This window comes from Peromyscus maniculatus, chromosome 13 (genome assembly GCF_049852395.1).
Source record: "Peromyscus maniculatus bairdii isolate BWxNUB_F1_BW_parent chromosome 13, HU_Pman_BW_mat_3.1, whole genome shotgun sequence".
Lineage (NCBI taxonomy): Eukaryota > Metazoa > Chordata > Mammalia > Rodentia > Cricetidae > Peromyscus > Peromyscus maniculatus.
The window spans coordinates 53273157-53290173 of NC_134864.1; the positions used below are offsets into that span (position 1 = coordinate 53273157).

The 17017-nt window shown below is 43.2% G+C and overlaps 1 protein-coding gene across 2 annotated transcripts; it reads right to left on the reverse strand.

Annotated features, from left to right (window-relative positions):
• Positions 1–5597: 5597 nt before the first annotated feature.
• Positions 5598–13072, reverse strand: Ctla4 (cytotoxic T-lymphocyte associated protein 4). Of its 2 annotated transcripts, XM_006975017.4 has the most exons (4): positions 12394–13066; positions 9047–9397; positions 8137–8246; positions 5598–6771 (listed from the first exon to the last, which is right to left on the reverse strand). In XM_006975017.4, exons 1-4 carry the CDS (start codon positions 12500–12502, stop codon positions 6667–6669), a joined length of 675 nt encoding a protein of 224 aa, XP_006975079.1. In that variant the 5' UTR covers positions 12503–13066; the 3' UTR covers positions 5598–6666. The 2 variants fall into 2 exon arrangements, with proteins under 2 accessions (XP_006975079.1, XP_006975080.1); XM_006975018.4 differs by lacking the exon at positions 8137–8246 and having other exon boundaries at positions 12394–13072.
• Positions 13073–17017: the final 3945 nt, after the last annotated feature.

Below are 17017 nucleotides of genomic sequence, written 5' to 3' on the forward strand. Positions count from 1 at the left end.
TACCAATTCTCTCTCTCTCTCTCTGTCTCTCTCTCCCTCCCTCCTCCCCCCCCCCCCCCCGTCTCTGTGCACACACGTGTGCAACAGAGGATGTCTTGTGGGAACTGATTCTTTCCTCCTACTTTGTAGGAGATTGAACTCAGGTCATCAGATTTAGCGGCAAGTGCCTTTATCTGGTGAGCTATCTCACCAGCCCACTAGTCTTAATTCACAAACGCTTCTTATCATTAATGTCCACCTGTGGTTAAAATAACTGGGAAGTGCCAGAGGTGAAAAAAAGATGCTTCCGGACATAGTCACTGTGTTTCAGTTGTCAGCTTACCACAAAGACGGAAAGCCAGATTCATTGTTGACACACTGAAGAAAATGAACTAACAGTGGGATGAATGTGGTGTGGATTCCAACAGTTTCAAGGTGAAGTGAGAAGAAAAAGGAAAAGAATGTCCTTCAGAAAGGGACCCTTGCATGAGCAGCCATTTATGAGGTTCTCTAGATCTTGAAATTGCCTTCCAAAACACATTTCATGCAGTTCTTCCCAGAGAGCGCCTCCTCTTCTTTTGTTCAAATACATGATGTCACTTTGTGTAAATCACATTACGTTTTTGAAATACTGTTGGTTGCCGTGGTAACTTGATTGCTGGTGATAAGTCAACTCTGTGACTTCCAGCAGAATGTAGAGGCTCCCGCAGACTTCCACAGGCTTTGCTGACAGGGTGTGTTGCAGTGGTATAGTTTGTGTTTCCCGGAAGCAGTCCTTTGTAAAATTGCTAAGGATGGGCTGATCTCTTTTGTTAGCAGTGGAGAAGGTTAAGCAAGAGATAGGAAAGATGGAAACAACTCAATGTTGGTGTCTTAACTGGGGTTTTTATTGCTGCGATTAAATACTATGTAAATACTATGAACAAAAAGCAAGTTGGGGAGGAAAGGGTTTATTAAGTTTACACTTCATCATTCTGATCATCACTGAAGGAAGTCAGGACAGGAATTCAAACAAGGCAGGAGCTGATGTAGAGGCCATGGAGGGGAGCTGCTTATTGGCTTACTTCCCATGGCTTACTCAGCCTACCTTCTTACAGAACCCAGGACCACCAGCCCAGGGCTGGCACCACCCACCATGGGCTGGGCCCTCCCCCATTGATCACTAAATGAGAAAATGCCTTACACCTGAATCTCATCCAGGCATTTCCTCAACTGAGGCTCCTTCCTCTGATGACTCTAGCTTGTGTCAAGTTGGCACACAAAACCACCGAGTACAGTCTGTTGTTTTTGTCTCTTTTGGGGGACCTGCTACCCAACTCCCAAATAAATCACACACAGAGGCTTATGCTTAATTATAAATGCCTGGCCTTATTTTGGCTTATTGCTTGCCTGCTTTCCTTAACTTTAAATTATCCCAATCTACCTTTTGCCTCTGGGCTTTTCCCATTCTCTTACTTCTATAAATCTTATTCTTACTCCCTGGCTTGTTGTGTAGCTGGGTGGCTGGCCCTTGGAGTCCTCCTCCTTCTCTGGCTCCTTCTTCTCACTCCTCCATCTCTTTTCTTCTCCCTCCTCCCAGATTTCTCCTTCTGTTTATCCTCTCTGCCTGCCAGCCCCACTTATTTCTCTCTCCTGCCTCGCTATTGGCCATTCAGGTCTTTATTAGACCATCAGGTGTTTTAGACAGGCACAGTGACACAGCTCCACAGAGTTAAACAAATGCAACATAAACAAAAGTAACACACCTTAAAATAATATTCTACAACAATGACCAACGTTTCATTTATCCAGCAGTGTCTGCCTAGCACTTGGGGGATTGGGGAAGCAGATTGCTGAGAGCAGCCCATGTGCCAGCATTGGCTCTCTAGAAGTAACTGAAAAGGGCAGCCCTTGGGCAGAAAGGCTCAGAGCAGAACTCAGGGTACAGCCTTGATGTGAAAACCCAGAGACCCGACTTCCCAGAGAGGTTCCACGATGCCTCGCACTGGGACTGTGGAGAAGTTTCCTCGTTTCTCTGCTTCTTGTTTTCCTCTATAGGGTGAAGGTGACTTCCAGTGCCACCTCAAGTTCTAGTTGTCTACGATGAGAGGACGCTGAGTGAGACAGTTTCAGGTAGTGTGACTCAGAGACCCAGGAGAGTATTTGAACGTCCTGGGCTTGCTCTCTTGCAAATGGGAAGCTCAGAGTCTGAGGCTCTCCATCTGCATTTTCCCCAAGTGCTGCAGATGACAATCGTGCACAGTGAATGTAAGAGCATCTGTGGCAGAGAGAAGCCCCAGAGAACAGGGATTTCCAAGAAGGGCTGATGTAAGACTTTGCACAATGTACACCAGAATGAGTTGACTTCTAAGAAAATGATTGAAAGATAATCTGTTGCCTCTGCTTTGGGGTTGGTTACCCACTAGTGACAAAGTCTCCATGTGTGTACCCTGGAGTGGAAACAAGAATTGTGTTAGAATTATGACAGTGACCATAGATTCAACTTGTGCTTGCCCAAAAACTTCAAATGAGAGGATTCCAGCGTTCCTTTTATTCTTACTGCCATTGAAAGTATAAACTGTCCTTATGATATAGTCCTTGAAATGAAATATGGAGCATAATGGGGTATTGTTGCTACAGTAGTGATGGTTTAATTGTTTTGTGTTTGTGGAGTTTCGTGACAGAATGTGGCAAACCTACCCACTAATATCTATCAATAGTCTATAACCAAGAAAACATAAAAAAAGGAAACTTTCCTCTCTTTCATCAATACACTGTCACAGCTCTGGACTGGACACAGGAAAGTTGTTTGAGCTGTGAAAAAAAAGATATATGCAATAAGGCATGGCTTCTAAAGAGTCATGATCCTCGCTAGGTGCAGAAGAGAAGCATGGCCATGGCAACTCTCCAGGAGTCATTTTCTCTTTTATTGGTGACCTCCCATCATGACACCTTGGATTTGTACGTCAACAGCATTATGATTTCAACATTTTGCAAATTCAATCCCAGTAAAGCTTAAACTAAGTATGTATCTAATATGGATCTGGAAGAAGGCTCTGCCTGAGTATGAAAATCTAGTCAAATTGGCAGGAGCCCACAGTTGGAGGAAGAGATAATAAAACCAAGAGTGCTCTCCCCACAAAACAATTGGGAGTGTGACACAAATGTAGAATGTCGTGGGCAGGGTAGCCCAGTTGGACCTCATGCTGCAGAATCTTAAAGTTTTAAGAGAAGATGGATTCACCTACACAGAGCTTTGCTTGTCAGAGGGGAAGAGTTTAGACTGAGGCTACCTAAGAAAACACAGACGGCTTTTTAGTAGAAGGCAGCTGTCCTTCCTGTAGCCCCAAAGACCCCGCTCCCCAGCACTCTAGGCCACTTGTTTGAGCATCTCAGGTATGCCTAAGGCTGTGGTGATGATCCCTATCTTAGAAAGCTTCCAAATCAAACTAGGCATAAAATTCCGGCACACTTGAAACTATTAGAGATGAAACCAAAGAGAACTGTGAAACAGAAAGAGGGGAAATGGTGTGGGCTCAAAGTGTCAGTTGCCTGATGATGAAGGCAAAAATCTGGTCTCAGCAGGTGTGGGAATGGGAAATTAAGACATTCGGAGAGAATTAGGCAGATGGCTCAGTGGATAGAACCTTGCTGTGCAAGCTCAGGGACCCAAGTTTGGACCACTGGAAACCACGTGGAGCCAGATGTGGTAGCCCATGTCTGGATTCCCAGTGCTCCTATAAGATGGGAGTCTCATGGCCCAGTGAGCTTGGCACACAGTATCAACAATGAAGATCCTGTCTCAATCAAGATTTTAAAAAAGCAAGGGACAATACCTGAGGCTATCCTCTGACCTCCACATAGACACTGTGGTACACGCTACACACACAAACCTGACCGGGGGGGGGGGGGGGGTTAAATATATATTTGGAGATGAAAATAGGATGCTAGAAATAGCAAAAGTGAGTTGTCATAATGGGGAAAAATGAGCAGAGGTTCCTGGAGTTCCGTCCTGCTCTCCTATCATCCACATTCATGACTGAGTGTCTGGGCTTCCTGTGTCTAACAGACTAAGTTTCATTTAGATGCACAGAATGTTTAGACTTCTTCAGGACCTGTTCCCAGAGCTATGTGGCTAGGGTTGGTCCTCTGGTTTGGGGACAATATATCTCCCTGATGACTACAGGCAAAGGGTTTATCCTCCTATATAAAATAGGTATTAGGAAAGCTTTCATTTGTCTATGGCCCCTTGGTCATGTCAACATATACATTAACTGTTGAAAAGAGCAATTTGTCTAGAGATATTTGGAGCAGAAAGACATTTGCATATCTCATCGTGGATACCAACCAAAGACCAGGAGAGCAGGGAACAGAACCGCCTGTGTTAGAGTAGCATGTTCTAAGTAATAACCACAACCCCGCATCGGAACACCTGTTGGGTTTTACTCAGCAAACTTTTTTGGAATGCTTACAGTGGTACTGTCTCAATTGTTAGGACTTTGGTGTGTGTGTGTGTGTGTGTGTGTGTGTGTGTGTGTGTGTGTGTGTGTGTAAGAGCAAGAGGGGGTGAGCAAAGGAGAAAGAGAGGAGGGTGATGGGTAAGGAACAGCAGCTAAGTGATGGTGAGAACAGGAAACACTATCGAGCTTCTGGGAAATTTCCAGACTTGCCATCTGAAGATCCTGAGTCAGACCACTGCCGCCGAAGGTTGAGCACCTGAGTCAGTGTTTTCAAAGGAGGGATCCAATGTTACGGTTACAGGTGGTCCATGACCACACGACGATCATCGCACATGACAATAACAGGATGTAGAGGTCAAGAATGAGAAACTTGAATTGAAACCAGCCAGGCTGGTGATACACCCTGGTTAACCAAGAACCGGAGAGACTTTGGTGGGCCCAAGTCTTTGAGTGCCAATAGCAACACAGAACAGCAGGTGTGTTTCCTCTACATTTGCAAAAAATAATCCATTCGTAGGACACAGGGGAACAAGGGTGCATTTACAAGGAAGGTCATCAAAATGGCCCCAGGAGGAATGGCTAACCGCACTGGAAGTCGTGTGGCCACAGTAGTCAGAGTTAGTGGAGCTGAGAAAACTGTGGGTGAGAAAGAGGAAGGGAAGGATCTGGGTAAAGGGAGCTGTAAGTAAAGTTTAAAAGGCACTTGTGCCTATACTATATCCAAAAGGGAGAAATCCAAAGGGCACGATAGATTCTTTCCAAGAATCCTCAGGTAATGGACTGGTTGGTACATGGCTGACTCATGAAATATGATTTACCCTTTTTCACTTTTCTAGTTTGTTTCAAGGACTTTTAGCATCAGAGACTCTACTAAAGTTCTGAATGAATCCATCCAAACCAAAGGCTGGAGCTGGAGAGCTGGCTCAGTGGTGAGGATCACATGCTGTCCTTGCAGAGGGCCTAGGACCCACATCAGGCCGTCACAATCACTTAGAACTCTAGCTCTGGAGGGATCCCACATCTCTAGCCTCCAGGAGCCCCTGCACACACATGTGCAAATCCCCCCCCCTCCCGCCACCCCCCGCCACACAAAATTAAAACATTTTTCAAAACCAAACTCAAACACAACACTTAAATAGAAGGCTGATTAAGGCAGCGCCATAAAACAATCACCAAACAAGTTTTATTTAATTAAAAATATTATACATGTTGTTGCATTTTCATGGAAAATATTGAGTTAAAAAAAAACACAACAGTGTTAGTTTTCAGGAACTTTCATGTACCCATTCTACCTCCTGCTGATTTCTTCTTTCTGTGGTATAAACTTTGTGTTCTGTGAGGAGTACGGGCCCCAGTATTGGAGCTTCCCAGAAGACCAGACCTACAGGGCTCATGAATGAAACAGTTCCCAGAAAACAATGTTCTGTCAGGTTTACACAGACACCACCAGCTTTGGTTTCCTTGCAAATCACTGAAGAAAACAAAAACCAAAACAAAAAACCCCAGTGCTGAAGTCAACCCCAGTTGAGTACAACTGAGCACTGAGCTACAGCCTCATCCAATTTCCAAGCCAGTAAACCCAGGACCTTGTGTCCTTCCTGATCTATTAGTGTCCTGAGCTCCCCAACAAAACTTCCCCAGAACCCACTGTGGGAAGACACTGATATATAGTGTTTATATTCAAACCATCAACAAATACATAACAGCACATGAAACACCCAGGTATAATATCAGTTAAAAATACACGTTGGAACAATATAACCATTGGAATCACTGGCTATCACATAGCTGTGTGGACAAATTTTTAAATCTTCATGTAATTATACACTTGTTAAAAAAATAACAGCATGAAAATTTTAAAAATTATTTAAGTCAAACATCTCACAGGTAAATACAAGGTGTGGACAATATAACCCTATCTTTCATCCCCTTCCTTTCTTTGGACTGTGCCATTTCCTAATATTTCCCTGACCCCACGTCATAATGCTACATCCTTATGTTGCTTCTGAGTGATGCTTTCACTAAAATTGTTCTGACATAACAGAAATATCCCAGCACTCTGTTCTTGGTCCTTAGCTTTAAATTGTAGTATGCTTAATTTGAATTCTGCATCCAGTTTCATAGTAAGGAGGCACACTCTCCTTAAAATACACAACCGAGGAAAAATAGCTGGAGAGCGAAAAGAAAGTTGAAATTGCCTCAGCTTTTAGAGATTGAAATACAGTCTTTCTTCTTCACGAATGGCCTTTCAGTTGATAGGAATAAAATAAGGCTGAAATTGCTTTTCACATTCGGGCTCTGTTGGGGGCATTTTCACATAGACCCCTGTGGTAAGAGGACTTCTTTTCCTTAGCTGCCAAAACACAAAATGAAACCGCAATTATTAGCAAAGAACACAGAAGACACTTTTAACCATCATAGGGTTCAGTAAATATTGCAAAAGTAAACAGCCACAATAACATACAGAATTATAAACTCTGGGAGACTTTCTTGATTCAGCTCTTCAAATTCACCTAAGATAAATAATTGGGCAATTCAAATGCAAAATAACAACCATTTTCACAGAGTGGAAAGGAGAAAAAAAAAAAAGGCTTTGAGACAACTTCACCCAGAACACCCAAAATGCCCAAGATAATTGAGTAGATCTTGTCGGTGATAATCAATGTACTGTAAACATTTAAAGGTGGCTTTTGATATCCTGTTTTGAAGCTACATTTCTCACCTCCACTCCTCTTCTGCTTTTTATTGCTTTTTCCTTGGCTGCATTAGTTCCCAGGTTCTACCACCTCAACTTCAACAACTGATACCTGCTCAGCTAGCCTGAGTGCTAACTTCAGCACACATAAAAAGAAAAGACAGAACAACAGAACTGAGGATCAACAGTTGAAAATTTGTGTGTGTGTGTGAATGCGTGTGTGTGTGTGTGTGTGTGTGTGTGTGTGTGTGTGTGTGTGTGTGTGACACAGGAGGAGAGACAGAAAATGACAGAGAGACCAAGGAGGAGAGAGAAGGAAAATGGAGGAGGAGGAAGACGAGGAAGAGGAGGAGAGGGAAAGGGAACACAAAGGATGTTTGTGGTAAGGAAAGCCAGCCTTACACAGCAGTGGCTGAGGTGGTCTGTTAGAAATCCTGACTGGCGACTTGATTCCATACTTCTCTCTTTTAAGTCCCAATATAGTAAATAAAAACCAGGACTTTCGTTCACTGAGCTAGGGAGGAGGTCCAGGCACTTTAGTAAGTAGCTAATATAATGGGAATGGGTATTATACAAGTAGCTACAGTTTGAACAAAGAAAGCACAAGGGTGGCACCAAGAGATGGTTTTCAGTGTAGAAACATTCAGGAGAAAGATAAAAATCCATCCAGGGGGTTCTAACTGGCAGCAGTTGCTCAACATAATCCTGTGTTCTAGGGTTACTAAGATTCGGGCCATAGCCATGATGGTGAAAACCAAAACAGCTGCCCCATGTTGTTCAAACAGTTACTCAAACTGAAACCCTACTCAGAAGCACACAAACATTCACTGTCAAATATGCTCACGTACAGTATTAGTCATCCCGAAACCTCAAAGGCCAGTGCATGGGGTTCTAGTGTGTTCTTTACCCTACCCTTCCTGCTCTGTTTATTGCTTCAACTCCACACCATCACTTGGTCAGTAGTACAGGGTACAACTAAATGTGTCCCCGCTAACTGTGGAGCAACATCAGCACCACACTCACCATTTTGCTCAAAGAAACAGCAGTGATCAGGAAACTGTAAAAAAACAATCCTGAACTAACGGCAGCAAGAATCCAAAGGAGGACATCAGAATCTGGGCATGGTTCTGGATCTGCAACAGAAAGCAGAAAAATAAACCTACTGAGGTAGTTTTCAATTCTGGGGTCCTACTTCCTCATGAGTGAAGAAAAAAGAAGAAAAGAAAGGAGAAGAAAAAAGAAAAGAGGGAGAGGGAGAAGAAGGAGGAAGAGGAGGAGAAGAAGGAGAAGGAGAAGGAGGAGGAGGAGGAGGAGGAGGAGGAGGAGGAGGAGAAGGAGAAGGAGAAGGAGAAGGAGAAGGAGAAGGAGAAGGAGAAGGAGAAGGAGAAGGAGAAGGAGAAGGAGAAGGAGAAGGAGAAGGAGAAGGAGAAAAGGAGAAGGAGAAGGAGAAGGAGAAGGAGAAGGAGAAGGAGAAGAAGAAGAAGAAGAAGAAGAAGAAGAAGAAGAAGAAGAAGAAGAAGAAGAAGAAGAAGAAGAAGAAGAAGAAGAAGAAGAAAAGAAGAATCAGCTGGAAGCTGGAAGTCTTGCTAGCCAACCCTAACTTGTATGGCAACCCACACGTAAGTCTGACTGTTTGATGTGTGACTTCCCCACAGTGCCATCACAAGGACAAGAGCACTTCTTGATGGTTATAAAAGAGCAAGTGCCCTAGCCTATCAGCAGCCTAAAACACCTCCCCAAACCCATTCTACTGTAGTCAGAGTGATGGTTACGTAACTGCTCACCATAAGCAAGACTGCCATCTACTAGGGAATTCCTAGCTGTGAATCATAGTCCTAACTATGAAGAACCTCAAACCAAGGAACAAAACTATTCTGGTATAAAGACAACAGTGAGGCAACAGACAAGTTCTTAGTGAAATGGCTTTGCTCACCAATGACATAAATCTGGGTCCCGTTGCCCATGCCCACAAAGTATGGTGGTGGGTACATGAGTTCCACTTTGCAGAAGTACAGTCCAGTGTCGGCAGCTCTCAGTCCTTGGATGGTGAGGTTCACTTTGCTTTCATTGAAGGTACCACTACAGAAGGGATCATCTAGGAAGCCCAACTTATTCTTCATTGTGAATGTGGAGGCACAGACCTCAGTCATCATCTGGTCACTTGTCTGCCGCAGCACTGTCACCCGGACCTCATCAGTGTTGTGTGAAGATGTGTATTCACATGGAAAGCTGGCGACACCATGGCTGCTGGCCAATACCACCGAAGGCTGGGTCACATGTATGGCTGTCATGGAAAAGTCAAAGGGAACTCAATGGACTCATAGTCACTCATGGCTGGGACTGCTAGACCACACTTTATGGCAGGGGAGGTTTATCTTGTATGAGCTATAAGCTCACCCCTCAACAAATTCATCACACACACACACCCTTATTCTTTGCCTCTCCATCCATCTATCCTGGCACCCCACCTCCCATCTTTCAGCTGTCTTCAGTCACTCGCCAAGATTTCCTTACTGATAAATAGTTTCTTGAAGAGAGTTGGCCATAGCAAGGAGAACCATGGTGTATCAAATAGAAGACCTGGCTCTCATGAAATGTGTCATTTTGGCAAATCGTTCTTCCTTTCATTTTCCCTCTCAGGCAGTAAGAAAGAGGGGTGGGCTACACAACAGTGCAGTGTCGCCAGCCTTAGCATTCTATGGTGATGATAGGACTCTACCATGCAGGGAGGATAGTGGATAGAGGAAGTTTTAGAGCTTGGGGTGCAGAGCCTTGCCTCATCTCACAAAGCAAACCTCAAAACGCCCTGCCTGCTTATACAAGTCTACCTCTGTCAGTCAGGAGCAGTTGAACCTCAGCCCAATGCACTGGTTACCCTTTTCCTGGCCTCACAGTGGTAGAGTGGCCTGTGATGTTAGCCGAGGAAGCCACAGAACCTAAAACACCAGGTCGTTTCCTCTCAGGGTTGAGGCAACCCTGATGCTAACTTCTGTGGGCTTCCCTTCCTCTTCCGCCTTCCTTCTCTCCTTCACTTAACACACTTTCCTGGTCCTTTGGGTGGTTTTTTTTTTTTTTTTAAATCTTTCCTGTCTGTATACTATAAGAGAAAGGAGTCCATTTCTCTACATAAACATGCTTTCATCATTTGAAATTAGTGACTTTGCAGCCTGGTATTGGTCGTATTTATCTCTAATCCCAACACACAGGAGATGAAGGCCAACCTCAGCTAAACAACAAGACATTGTTTTAAAAAACCAAATTCCAATAAGCTAAAGGGCTGGAGTTATGGCCCGGTGGTAGAGCACTCATGTAAAGTATACAAGGCTTTGGGTTCTACCCTAGGCACTCAGTTTAAAAGTGGTCTTGTGTCATATTATATTTTCATAACTAACCTGGCTGCTATCTGGTCAATATTACAGATTACACTCAAAACTTAAACTGAACAGTGGCATTGGCAGTTCACTAACATCAACTGCAAAAACAAGACAATAACTAGTATTCAGTGTCCTCCATATTGCAATCTTGAATACTACTCCAAGCTTAGTTTCTAAGACCACCCCTCCTACCTACAAATCAGTCTATAGTAGATACACTAGTCTTTCTTGCAAGGACCTGTCCTGAGTAACATTTGTCCTCCGAAAAGATAACAATATGGCAGCAGCCATTGCCATGGTTATTTCGACAGCACGGTTGCCGAGGCCTGGCCCTCATCTCCACTCTCTGAGATACTCTCTGAGCATCCTTTGCCCCATGGAAACCCCACTAGAGGGTTTAAGGAAGTTGTCTCCCACATTAAAGCTTTCGTGACCTATTCAGACAAGAAACTGTACATAACTGTCGCTTCTTCGGTAAAAATTAAATCATCAAGTATCACTTAGGCATCAATTTCACACAAACTACATAATTCTTTAATTTAAAAGGTCCAGAGAGAGGAAGGGTGAGGGTCCAGTAGATATCTGCATTTCACGGCACATAACCAGCCTCTCTAGAGATTTTATTTCATTCAGAAATCATGGATTTGCACTTAAAATCCATACATAGGTAATGTAACAATTAGGGATTTTATGAAGAAAGAAAATAAAAAGAATCTTAGACCAAACAGACTCCCTCCTCCCTCCTTCCCTTCCTCCCTTGCTTCCATTTTCCCTTCCTTCCTCCCTCCTCCCTCCTCTCTCCCTTCCTACCATCTTCCTTTTCTTCTTTCAGTTTCGAACTATTTATCTTTAAATTAAACTATTCATCTTTAAAATAATTAGCTAATTTATTTTTCCTTCATTTATTTTTTATTATTTCCTTCATTTTTTTTGAAATTAGAATGCAATTACATTATTTCTCCTTTCTTCCCTCCATACCCTCCCATGCACCCCTCCTTCTTTTCTTTCAAATTCATGGCCTCTTTCTCATTATCTGTTGTGACATGCATACTTGCACGGGTATGCATTCTTAAATGCAAGCTGCTCAGTCTGTATATGTAATTTGCACTATGTGTTCAGGGCTGTCCATTTGGTATTGGAGAGCTAGTTGGTGTGCTGCTCTCCATATTCCTTAGTTGCCTGTAGTTATTTGTATGAAGTTGAGATCTTTCCCCCATACACTTGGGAATGTCTATTGCTCACGTCCTTGTTCAGTTCCTGTTTAGGCAGTCATGTTGGTTAGACTTTATGGGGGTAGCATCTGACATTCCTAGGAGACACAATCTCACCGTTAACTCCGTGTACCTCTGGCTCTCGCAGTCTTTCCGGCCCCTCTTCTGCTATGGCCCCTGAGCCTTAGGTGTGGTTACTCAAAGAACTACGAGTGTCTCAAAAACTTAAAGTGAGTGAGGAAAGAATTTTTTTATTTATTTAAATCTAGGTGTTTTGTTTTTGTTTTTGTAAGGAGGAAAATCTTAAGGTCACTCTGATACCAAGATCAAATATACTCAGGATTTTGGAAGCCTTTTCCCACACACACACACACTTAAATCTCTTAATTTTACAGTATTTCTTCCCAATGTTATACAAGTGTCTGAACTTGTTCTCCCCCAAACCAGCTCTCATGGCGTCATTAAACCCAGCTGTCTGGAATCCCAGCAATCTGCTGTGAGCAGCCTGTGCTCCATTGCGGCTGCTAGCTCACTCTCAACCTGTCTTGGAACACAGAGCTGTTAAGCCCAAAGGTAGAGATTTGCCTTTCACTTCTGGCTCTTCTATAAATCACTGTCCTTGGCTGCTGAAAGAAATGAAACCCGTGTAGGAAAAACACCTCCTCCACCTCCATGCTCCAGAAGCCTCCACTCACCTTTGGAGAAGGTCGGGATGGAGAGACAAGCAAGCAGGACCACAAAGGGCCAGTTCCTAGAAGCTAGCTGCAGTGGAACCTTGCACCTCGGGACTCCAAGACAAGCCATGGCTTTATGGGAACCGTGCTCAGATCTTCAGGAAGCGGAGTGAAACCTTTCAGGATCCTGAAGCGTTGAAATGTGTTTGAACCCACACAGATTCAAGGACTTTATATAGACAGCTTTGATCCCAGGTAGGTGCTACATGTGTGTACCACAAACACGGCACCTGAACAGAGGACCTTTTTGTTTTGGTTTTACGAGAAAGGAAGCCGTGGGTTTGAGCTGTTCCGTCCGACGACGTCGTCAAGACTCAAAGTAAAACTGACAAAACAAGCAGATCCAGGGCTGGAAAAATCTACTCAACTTGAAACTGAAGCTTCCAGTCACCTCCGAGGATTTGGATCCGTGGAGCCTTGGAGAGCAGAATTTCCTGTCGTACAAGGCGCCCCTCATCCCGATCCCAAGTTTATCCAGCCATCTGGTCACCTTTCACCGCCCAGTTCTTTTCCTTGACATCCTCACGGCAAGCCCGTAGTCCTAGGGCTGATGGCAGAATTTGTCTATGGAAGGCATCCACAAAAAATGTGTTCTAGCCGTGAGGGTCCGTCCCTCTGTGAGCCCCTCAGTACACAAAAGAGTTTATTTCACCTAACTGCATTTCATGGGGAGAAAATGCCAGAATCATAGAAATGAAACACACACACACACACACACACACACACACACACACACACACACACACACACACACACACCAGGGAAAACTGCCTCTGGTTTTGCCAATTGGGAAAGAATTTGGTTGTTCTTAAAGCCTTCACAGAGGCAAAAGAAAGCTGTAGATGGCCCAGGAAAAGTCAACCCAAATGAAAAGACATTGAAAACCTCCATAGGAGGACGAATTTTTTATTTTTTTAATAGTAAGACTTTTGTTTTGTTTGTTTGATTGATTTGTTGGTTGGTTGGTTGGTTGGTTGGTTGGTTGGTTGGTTGGTTGGTTGGGGTTTTGGTTTTGGTTTGGTTTTTGGTTTTTTGAAACAGGGTTTGTCTATGTAGCCTTGTCTTTTTAAAGGATTAAAAACTCAAAACTAGGATGAAAATACAGTTCAGTAATGGAGACACAGCCCAGTGATGGAGATACAGCTCAGAGGTAGAGTACTTGCCTAGCATGCAGGAGGCCTTGGCTTCATTTCTACCACCACAAAAAAAATTTCGAAACTAAGGATAAATATGACCACAATTCTTAAACTCATGAAAGCTATAGAGAAGACAAACGTTCATCCATAAATACTATGATATTTTTTATAATATTAAATTATTCAGAATTTTTAGTATTTAGAATATTTAAGTATTACATATTAGTGCATATTAAATATTTAGGATGCTTAGTACACACATATTTAGAATACTAAACATTGAAGGCTCTCCTCATATCTGGGCAGTTTTCATATAGTTCAAGGATGAAAGGGATGTTTTTTAAGAATCTATAACATGCTAGGAAATGTGTGCACTTAGGATAACAAGATAAAAACATGGCTGATTGCCTGGCATGGCAGAGCGTACCTTTAGCCCTAGCACTTGGAAAGCAGAGGCAGGTACGTGTTCCCGTGTTTCTGTGGTTTCCTGCCATCTCTACGCCCCATCAGAGGAGGCTCTGTAGAGGAGGGACCGTGTTTCCTTTAGAGCCTGTCTGCCAGCGTTCTCTCTCACGTGCCTTTCTTTCCGCATGCCATTCCCCCACACGCTTCTTGGAGGTCTTATCACATTTACACAGGCTTCCTATGCCTTCTCTTCTCCCATTATTTAATTTTCTCCTCTCCACATCCTCTAGTATTTTTACTAAGTCACCAAAACCCTAAGAAGCCTGCTGAGCTGTGTCTCTTTCCTACATTTCCCTAGCACTTTAGAGAAGCCCACAAGCCCCAATTCATATGCCAAGAAGCAATGACAACTTAATCGCATTTATTATGGGCCGCGTCCCAGACTGGACACTTAAGACTTTAAAAGTGAATATATATATATACATGATCCTGTCCTCTATGTGAGTTCCCAGCAGTGGCAAGGACAGATAGCTCATCATAATCATGGCAGAGTGAGAATGAGATAGATAATAAGAGTTGAAGTATTACACAAGCTATAGAGGAGCAGAAGCCATTGGTTCAGCCGTGGACATCAGGAAAGTCTTCTTGCAGGAGGGAAATCCTGGGCTCATTATTAATGAAAAAAGGAAGGGGTGAGTGTATTCAGACAAAAAGAACAGTATTTGCCGGAGGACCTGGGAGGAACAATACCTCTGCAAGAGCCAGTGACACACGAAAAGCCATCAGCACAACTAAGTCAAACTTCATTAAGCTTTCTTCTGGTCCAGAAAGAAAGGGAGGATAGATTCAATGAGTGAGATATAATCAGACAGGGTTCTATAAGACAAATTGCTAAATGGTCTTATTAATAAAAAACCTGGGTATAGGAGATCTACTTCCTGTACCCACGCCTATATCTTTTCTGTGCCTGGCATCTCACGTCCCCTCTTCATCCAGCTGTATCACTTCCTCTTTCTGCCCAGCTCTATCACTAAAAAGGGGAAATGCTGTGGGATGATGCTCTTGCACACTGGTTTAATAAAATGCTGGTTGGCCAGTAGCCAGGCAGGACATATAGGTGGGGCAAACAGACTAGGAGAATGTCAGGAAGAGGAAGGGCAGAGTGAGGAGTGGCCAGACACAGAGGAAGCAAGATGACAAGGCAGAACTGAGAAAAGGTACCAAGCCACATGACTGAACATAGGTAGAAGTTATGGGTCAATTTAAGTGTAAGAGCTAGTCAGTAATAAGCCTGAGCTAATGGCCAAGCAGTTATACTTAATATAAGCTTCTGAGTGATTATTTTATAAGCGGCTATGGGATCGTGGGCAGGCAGGACCAGAGAAAACTTACCACTACAGGGGTCTGCTGCAATAACCCAAGCAACAAGAATTCTCAAAGTTTTCATGTAAAGAACATGTAGTAAATATTTTCTGACTTGCAGACCATGTGGTCTGTTGCCACTACTTGGTTCTTCAAGTTTAGACCATGCTTAAACAAATGTGTGGCTGCTTTCTAATAAAGCTTTATTCATAAACACAAATGGAGGCTGGACTTGGCCTGTGGACCATAGCGTTTTAGCCCCTTGTCTAACAAAGGTAATGACAGCTTTGGAGACTAATCTATAGTCATTGAATAAAGGGAGTGATTTCACAGGGCACAAGATTTATGGTTTGGGGGGAAGGAACTATGGTCCTTAATTTCTTTTCCAGTTGCTGTGACAAAATACCCTGACCAAAGTAACTTAAGGGAAAGCAGATTTATTTGGGCTCACAGTTCAAGGCTCACAATTCAAGGTTCCATTATAGTCCATTACCGCAGGGTAGTCAAGGCAGCAGGACCCTGAAGTGGCTGCTGTTCACAGTTAACCTAATCAACACAATCCCTCACAGGCATGCTCTGAGACTAAGTGATGTGCCCAGATGTGCCCAGATGTTTGCCTTCTAGGTGATCCCAGACCCCATCACGTGAAGATTAACACTAACCATCACAAGTGTAGTGATCAGAAATTGTCAACCCTATCTCACTCAAGTCTCATAATAACCATACAAAATAAGGGTCATTACTTTTCCCAGTTAATAAAGAAATAAAGCAAGGCCTTGAGAGTTAGCTGATTTATCATGTCCCCTAAAAAAGGAGACATAGAAGTCAAAGAGAGCTGAATTCAAATCCTACCATGGAGACTTGAGAGCCTACTGTCCCCTAGGCCATGGCCTCTACTTATCAAGATGCCTTCAAGGGTAATGCTGTCACATGGAGAATGATGGCTAGCAACTCAGTAAGCAGGAATCTTCTACTCTAGGATCACTGAGAAGACAAAAGTGCAATTATTGGAATAAAGAAGATGGAAAAGTGAATCATGGCTTCCATTTGAGCACATTAAGCCTAGGGCATCTGTAGAACGATCCAAACACAGTTTCCAACAGGAATCCTGAGGGAAGAGGTATGATCCCAAAGACATTACCTTAAACAACTATGAAAACACTCGTCAAGGTGTGAAATGAACTCTGGAAATGTTTGATGAATGTATTAAAACAGTTTGACCTTGGAAAAGATGAAGGGTGGTAATAAGAACTTTCAAAGATGTCTTACCGGGTTTTCAAATTTTGCTTTTATGAAACTCTCTTTGTCACTGCAAGAAAATTCAATGACTATAAAACAGCATGTGTGGAAGACTGTTGATGAAAAGATATTCATATATATCACTCACTAGATGACTGGACTGGTACACTGGTAAAAGGTAGCTGAGTTTAGTAGATCGTGCAGTCCACTCATGATGGAACGTTCTGAAATCATGCCTCCAGATACAGGGAATTGAGAAGGCCGCAACACCTCTGCAGCAAGATTGCCAGGATGTTTGCATTGAGTCTAACCCTGGAGAAGTTATCAGTCAAACCTGTGCCTCACAAAACTCTTGGCCTGGAATTGTGCTTCCTTTGAAAAGTTAATATCTTGGAAAATACTAAAAAGAAAACCCTGGAAAACAATTCTAGACTAAAGAGGAA

Excerpts from the sequence above, each read along its gene's own strand:
- Ctla4 (XM_006975017.4), bottom strand. The coding sequence starts at position 12,502 with ATGGCTTGTCTTGGAGTCCCGAGGTGCAAGGTTCCACTGCAGCTAGCT. Across the intron at positions 8,247-9,046 it reads GACCCAGATTTATGTCATTG|ATCCAGAACCATGCCCAGAT; the intron begins GTGAGCAAAGCC and ends TTTCTGTTGCAG. Across the intron at positions 6,772-8,136 it reads CTGTTTCTTTGAGCAAAATG|CTAAGGAAAAGAAGTCCTCT; the intron begins GTGAGTGTGGTG and ends GTGTTTTGGCAG.